General features: G+C 38.5%; 1 protein-coding gene across 1 annotated transcript; it reads right to left on the bottom strand.

Moving 5' to 3' along the window:
- Positions 1-248: 248 nt before the first annotated feature.
- LOC116256512 (IQ domain-containing protein IQM1-like) lies at positions 249-4229 on the bottom strand. The gene is made up of 10 exons (XM_031632894.2): positions 3860-4229; positions 2703-3253; positions 2480-2591; positions 2329-2394; positions 2076-2164; positions 1886-1973; positions 1619-1765; positions 1358-1450; positions 1120-1221; positions 249-996 (listed from the first exon to the last, which is right to left on the bottom strand). The coding sequence occupies exons 2-10, from the start codon at positions 3212-3214 to the stop codon at positions 595-597; spliced, it is 1611 nt and encodes a 536-aa protein (XP_031488754.1). The 5' UTR covers positions 3215-3253; positions 3860-4229; the 3' UTR covers positions 249-594.
- Between the last annotated feature and the right edge of the window lie 3456 nt (positions 4230-7685).

Here is a 7685-nt window from a genome sequence, read left to right as displayed (position 1 = left end):
GCTGCTGTCCAGCTCAAAGATTGAATGTGAAATAGAAGTACCCAATTAGGTCCTGTGCAGTTCCCGATATAATATAAGGTCATGCTCCAAGTGAACTTAACAGCCGTGCTCATGAATCTGAAGCTTTTTCTAGCACACACAATCGTGTTTTAGATTGGTGGTTGAGTGGACAAATGGGTGGAATTGACATCTGAAAAGTATCCAACATACTGCTAGTTCTTGAACACTCACTGGAATTTGAAAACGAATTTCAATAATAAATGAAATTAATAAAAATTGCTTCAGTTTAGATACATACACTCTTTCTACAGGAAAAGAAATTGAAAAAAAAAAAAGGAATATGGCCAAACAACCAGGCCATGGATCAAAAATTCAGAATTTACAAAATTTGGAAAGGATAGAAGTATATAGCCCAGCTCCTAAATTGCAGGATGCAGCAGTCCTTTTGTTTCAAAAGGTTTCCTGCCATAAGATTGTATGTATCAGACAAGAAGGTGATCCCGTTGTTGTCAGAACCTTGAGAATTGCTTGCGCAACTGAATTGCTATTAACAACGTCAGGCTATGCAGACCCTTCATTACAGTACTGCTCTGTTCAAGCATTATAGAACGACAGCCTTGGGCTCATTCCTGATAGCCGTGGAGAAAGCCTGACTCTTGGGCTAGGACGAGGTGAAGGAATTGGTCCGGAGGCGCCAAAAGGTGAAGGAATGACTCTGGGAGAGAGATTAACTTGTTCCAGTGCCATGGTTTGCAGCTGAGCAGGGTAGTCCCTAACACAGCCAATGCGAGGACCTGCACCCGTGGTCCATTTGCGTGACAGGCGGTTGCCCAGTTGGAAGGTGGCTTCCATTTGCTTAGTTTTAGCAGCTTTGTTTGAAGCAGTGGCTTTTGTGACCACATCAAGGAATGACTTGCTACTTGCTGAACCTTTAATCTTGCTCTCAGCCTCACTATTAATTTCAGACGGAGGGGTGTCATCATCATCAGAACACCTCTGCAGATAGAAGAAGAGATGGACATTGTCAGACATGAAGCACCAAACAACTGAAACTTAATGACCAGTCAAATAGAGTGTATCCCAACAAAATCTTTGGGGAAGGGGAGCAGTAAATCTAACCTTAACATTAGTGAGATCCACATTGTTTTCTTCGAGGAAGCTAACAAACTCCTTGAAATTCTCCTCTGTAGGGTGATAGTGACCACTGTATGGCCAAATTGCCTGCAAGAATTGATAAACATGCAGATCAGAAAAAAATTTGAATACTGAAACAGAGAACAAACTAAGCAAATGCAGAAGCTAATGGGAGAACAGGATATTATGCAAGTTCCACATGTTTTGATCCTATTGAGCATACCTTCAGGACACCATAATCAACAACCAATCTTCCAGCAGATGATGTTGCACCTCCAGAGAGAAAACTTGAGTGCTGAAATACGCCCTTCTTCTTCTGTGGAAGATACATAAACTTGAATAAGTAAATCATTTTTAATGGCAACGCAGTACTGAGGGCAATTATCATGCAGTTTGTTAGTTAAGCGACCAAACTATGTCATCATAAATGAACTATCTGTGTAACTAATAATATATAGCCACAAAGGTTGTAGCAAACATTTACCTGCCCAACATAGAGTCTCTTAGTTGTACTTAGGACAAATATCCACTTGGATCCCTTATTCTCTTTAACCGTGTCAACGTAGCTCCTACTTTCTTTGTAGATGAGCTTCCCGTCCTCCACTACCACTTCATAGGCGTCCCTTTCTTTCTGAGAAACAAAAAATCAAGAAGAGTATGAGGATTTGATATACAGAGTTATCTTTGAAAAAAGTATATATATATATATATATATATATACGTGCAGTTGCTGCTTATATAAAGAACTTACCGGACCAAGATATTTAATGCATTGGCGTTGAAGGTCACTCCTAGGGCACTGTTCTAGATTTACCTCTTTGCCATCTCCAAGATCCAACCTGTGGTTTCAGAAGAAAATGTCAGGAAACGAATGAATCTTGATTTCCGTGATAATCCTGGAAAAGAAGTAGCAAAACATGAAGGACGGGTTAAATACTAACCAGTAAAAGAAGGGCTGACTACTCTCACTTTCGAACCACAGGTCATAATAGAAGTGAAGGTTGTGGCCATAACGATGGCGGGGATCAATCTGCAGGACAAAGCTTCACATATTAATACTTGCTGGTTCAGACGAAGATGCTAAACTTTTTGTTAAGTTCAATTACCAAGAACAAAGAAAAACACAGAAACAAGACTTTCATCCAGAGCTCCTTAAAACCAATGAAAGAAATTCAGAGAAGCAAATGAACATACTGCTTCAAGCCAATGCTGCAAAGCCAACTTTTGAGCCTTATCATCCTTGGATAGACCCTTCCCAACCTGCGGATGAAATCCAGATCAGTGAGCACTCAACAACAAAAGAAAAGTTACCATTTCGCACCAAACTCTCTGAAATTTTTAATACCTTCGCAGCTCTTGTCCTTGCACGGGACCAGCGTGATGAAGCAGACTCCTCTGCTTTGTTGTAGAATGAAATAGAGCTTAGGTCAAGAGTAGCAGAGTCTAAGGTCTTCCACCTGGTTGAAACATAATCAATCCCCAAGTCAGTAAATCAAGGATAGACGGAGAAGAAAAGAAGAAAGAAGAAAAGGTTCATATACTGAATCAGAGGAAGCGATGGGACATACCAGAGCTCTTCAACTACGACAGCACAATCTGCCAGATTTCTTCGAGTTCTGTAACTTTTGTAAACCTTCTGCAGCTTAAGAGCAGCGGCATCCCTATCGGAGGGAGAACTCAATGAGTTTTCTTTGTACATAGAATTGCTGGAGTCACTCGGACCAAGTGGCTGTGCAGAATTGCAATCAGCAAGAGGTCTGAAACTGAAAGAGTCTCCATGGTACGCCATTGAATTTTGCATGTTCAAGGAGATTGCAGTTTCAACTTTAAGGTTCTTGTGCTCCCATTTCTTGGAACCAACCGTCTCTTCTATCACAAATTTGCTGGCCGCATCTGACTGCAACAAATTCTGCGTATCTAAATCCTTGAAACTAACTGTTCTCAATGTTTTCTCTACATCCTTTCCATTGAAACTGACCGACCTCAGCGTGACTGTGTCACTGCCTTTTGGAGTCAATTCATTGCTGAGGTCTCCAAATCTCTCCCAACCAGATGGGACCATATCAAGAGAGACGCCCATCGAATTAAGCACTGCAGCAACTCTAATTTTTTTGTGGATCTGGCAAAAAATTGAACACAGAAGAGAAAGTTAGAGTTTATAAAATTATAGAACCTGAAAAGGCAAGTTTATCTGCATGAAAAGAGCAACCAGGATGCCGCTGACTACTGTTTATTCCATAAAAAGAGCCAATAGATTGCATAAAGGCTTAAACTTTAGAATACATGACAATTTGTACACCAATTTCAAGAAAGATCAAAAGCTTGCCCTTGGATTCTTTAGCTTTTCCATTTTGGCTGGCCCATGATCCCACCACCTTATTGGTTAGAGAAAAAGAGGAAAGAGAGAGGGAGACAGAAAGAGAAAAGAGAGTTTAAATCATGAAGGACCCAATTAAAACGCCATTCATGCAAAACTAGGAAAACCAGGAAACCAGAAGGTCTCTGGGAGGATGTTCCAAAGATCATATCAACAGGAAAAAAGATTGATTGATTTCTTCAAACCAAGAACCCTTAAAAATTGAAGCGAAAATGAGAACTAAATCGGATATGTGAGAAACACTCTAACTTCTTCATCAAGACCTGTATTTTCTCACAAACCGATCTCTGGGAGGGAATCCATCCAAGCAACAAGATACAGAAAATCAAGCAGAAGGTCCACACAAACCTGAAGGACAGGCTTAAGTCGGGAGCTTATCACCAACTTCTTTTCGCTTGGGTCTCGATGCAACTCGTGCAACACCCTGGCCGGATCCCCGAGTCTTATATACACAGTGGGAGTGCCTTGAAATTCCTCTTTTGTCAAACCGTCAACTAAAGAGAGTGAGTTTGCTCCCTTTGTGGGTCGTTGGCCCTTCCCTCTCTTCCTCTCTCTCTCTCTCTCAAAAGAGAGAGAAGCTAGCAGAATGAGAATTTTGAACGTGACGGTGCTTGTTGATTTCAAAGGCCGCCCTTTTTTATTCTGCTGGAGAGAAAGGTGCTGCACTCTTCTGCTCAAATCTGAAAGCGTGCTTCCTTGTTCCTTGAATGCCTCCTACCAGTCAAATTTATTGAACGCCATGGCGGTCAACATCATCTTCTCCAATTTTTTTTTCCTTTTCTTTTTTTAGTTGGGGTGCATCGGTTTCCGAGTTTGAATCCTTCAAACTCTCCTCCTCCATGGGCCATTGCTGGTGCATAGTCAAACCCGTGGTTAATGGCGAGTAGAGGAGCCGGCCACACTCGGATTCTCACGTGTGCCCTTCTTCTTGACTTATCCGTGACGGCCATGAGTCGGATCCTTCACATTGCATACTCAGTTTTTTTTTTAATCTCCCCAAAAGATTTTGGACGACTACCATGATCTCATCTCACGTCTTCTTCCTACCACTGAATCGCAGGGAGATTGATCCAACAAATCCTTGTTCGACATTTGTTTCAATTTTCCGTTAATACGAGTTAATTAAGACTAATTATAGGTGCTTTTGTGTTTGATAGTCGAAACTGAGTTTGTGAAAAATTCATTTTTGACATAACCGCGTTTTTCTTCACCTACACAAACAAACCAGGTTCTAAAATCAGGTTAAAAGAACAGAACAACCTTTTTCAAAGGTACCATTCAAAAACAATGTAAGTATTTTGTTCTCTAGTTAATTTGGCTGCATGGCAAAAAAAGCATCAAATTGGCGTTTGATGGGTGAGACATTACGTTCTTTAGTTGAACATTGTCCCTCCTATAGGACCCTAGAGATTCTTTGACTTCACCTAAACCTTGGAAAGCCAGTGCGAGCCATGCAGCCTGGACCAAGCTTACTGAGTCATTAAATTCGGGCTCGAATCGATTTCACTGGTTTTAGGGACGTCAATGTATCTTATTTAAATTGGATATCCGATTGAAGAAGTCAAATATGGAAAACAAAATTAATACCGGATTAAGAAATCAGATCAACTTCGGATTTAAGAAATGGCTTCCAATCAGATTTGGATACACATAAATATTCTATCAGACTTATTTTTAAACAAATATAGTATATCTAACTCTCTTACATTTTGAAACTAGGTTAAATTGGGTTTCGTTCAAAATTTGGATTTGGATTTGGATATGAATGTAAACAATTCATACTTAGATTAGCTTCAGATTATGAAATCAGATTTCAGATTCATATGTAACTTTTTCTGTTTGCATTCAAATTCGAAAATATGAATATCCGAAAAAGCAGATACAGTTAAAGATATTATTCAACTTAAATCTGATCCATCAACATCTCTAGTGGCGCTCAATCTCCCAATCTTAGATTTGGTACTAATCAAGTTATGTTCAACTTGCAGTTAATTTAATAAGAGAAAAAAATCCACGAAACATCTTTTGTGTCAAACACGACTCAGCTGAGGATTCGGTTAAAGTTGGTAGGCTAAATGTCGAAATCGATCCGAAGTCTCACCCCACCGAGAAAGGTCACCATAAAATTATGTCTCCTTCCTGCTTCCCCCGGACCTTCTCCTTCCCTTCCTTTCCTTGTTTTTTTCTCCCGAAATTTATTTTCCCGTTCTTCTTGTCTCAACAAACAAACCGTCTCTGAAACTTCGCCGTCTTTCCGGTTTCCACCACATCGCGTTTGATCGCGACCAGCGTGTCGATTTCTTCAATTGACGAAAATACCCCCAGCCAGTTTCTTCAACACTTCTGTCGGCTGGTCCCTATTTTTAAATATTGTGATGATAAAAGACATCGGGACGTTGCCCTTCGGGTTCGGTTGGCAGTGGGGCTGCTTTTGGGCCCCGGATCCAGATATCGGACCACACGGATTTGTATACTTATGGGAAAATTTTTCTTTTATTTATTTTCTGTGTATTTTTACAGGTCATATGAACGCGTCTCTTCCGTATAGAATATGATTCTCCGAAATTAAAAAAATTCGCAAAAATTTTGTCCCGATGACTTTTAGATTTTATTATAATTTAATATGTGGACCGCATCACATGAGAAAGCTCCATTTCAGGTAAGGTTGATTCAAAGATCTTGGTGGGATGAGGCTATCATACACGACAAAACTCAAAGCGTCAGTAATAAATTGTTAATATTTCATGAATTTCTTTTAAAAATGAGCACAAATTTACAAAATATTGTAACCTATTATTTTATAAATTTATTTTATTTTTTAAACAGATTCATAAAACAAAACAGTATCAGTGTTATTGATGTCAAACACCCTTTTGTGAACACAGCTTGATATATTAATATTTATAATACTAACTTTTATATATTTTTCATTTTTCTCTTAAGTTTTTTTTTTGTACTTTTCACACTAAAGTTAAATAAATAGTTTTTAGTCTTCGTCAGTTCACAAATGATCTTTAGTTCAGTTCCTTTTAACTGATTTTCAATTTTCTTTTAAATGATCTATTCTGAATTCTTATGACCATGTTTTTAATTTAGTAATTTTGTGAAAAAAGAAAAAAAAGTGAATAAGAAATGAAATAGATAGTATATGGACTCGAAGTATTACTGAACAAGAAGCAAATATGGACCATAAATGTTGAGAATTGGTTGGAGAATGTCTCTCTCTCTCTGGGTGTGGTTTCGCCATTTAATAATAAATGCATTGTCAACCGCATACTAAGCAAAAAATGAATTGCTATATAATGTTATTGGATATTTATGGATCATTTGGTAAGAGAAATTTGAGAAAAAAAAAAGAGCTCCATAAATGTGTCACAAAAATTAAGACACATTCATGAAACCCCATCACCCGCATTATATATCATCTCCACTCTTAAATTAAAAATTTTCAACCTAAAATGCAATTTTTGTTTCGTATCAATGTTTAACAAAGGTATCACTAAAATAAACAAAATCGTAATACCTTTTTTCTGTTTATAAAAATTATATTTGATATTGGATTTTGGGTAGACGTTAAACACATATCCGATCCATTAACAGCCCTGAAAGGAAGAGACGGCTTGACGGAAAATCTAATAATAAAAAAGGGAAGACGCGGTTGACGGGACTGACAGGAGAAGACGGCGACAGGAGGGGCATTTCTGGCATTTCACATGGACAACGTGCTGGATGGAGTACGGAAGAACAATGCTGCCCATTCTTTCCCTGCTGGGCGCTGGGGGTCAATTGGCTCGCCCGCCTGATCTTCCGTGCAACTTCCCGGCCCACTCTTGCCGGCGTCACAACTAACCGTTTAATTTCATTAATATTAAATACTACTTTATTAATTTTTGTTTTTAATAAATAAAAGTATAAAAGATATATAATTTTCTTAATAAGAAACAGAAAAAACATTGAAGAATTCAAAATTGTCTTCTATAAATGAAACTTTGTTCTTAAGGATTGTTTGTAAAGAATTACATAATAAAAGATACATGATTTTCTTAATAAGAAATAGCAAAAAATAAAAAAAGATGCACATATAATTTGTCCCGTAGGTTACTACAAAGTTGCTTTTAGTGGGAAGCACGACCATGGAAGTAGGCGTATGGACCGCGCCTAGTTCCATGGTCAA

Source organism: Nymphaea colorata, chromosome 6, assembly GCF_008831285.2.
Source record: "Nymphaea colorata isolate Beijing-Zhang1983 chromosome 6, ASM883128v2, whole genome shotgun sequence".
Classification (NCBI taxonomy): Eukaryota; Viridiplantae; Streptophyta; class Magnoliopsida; order Nymphaeales; family Nymphaeaceae; genus Nymphaea; species Nymphaea colorata.
This window is presented reverse-complemented; position numbering and strand designations above follow the sequence as displayed.

Bases quoted from the DNA above. Each gene is read 5' to 3' on its own strand.
- LOC116256512 (XM_031632894.2), bottom strand. From the start codon at position 3,214: ATGGGCGTCTCTCTTGATATGGTCCCATCTGGTTGGGAGAGATTTGGA. The intron at 2,592-2,702 runs GTATGTCCCATC...TGTTTCAACCAG, and splicing joins GTCGTAGTTGAAGAGCTCTG to GTGGAAGACCTTAGACTCTG. The intron at 1,222-1,357 runs GTATGCTCAATA...CAATTCTTGCAG, and splicing joins TTGATTATGGTGTCCTGAAG to GCAATTTGGCCATACAGTGG.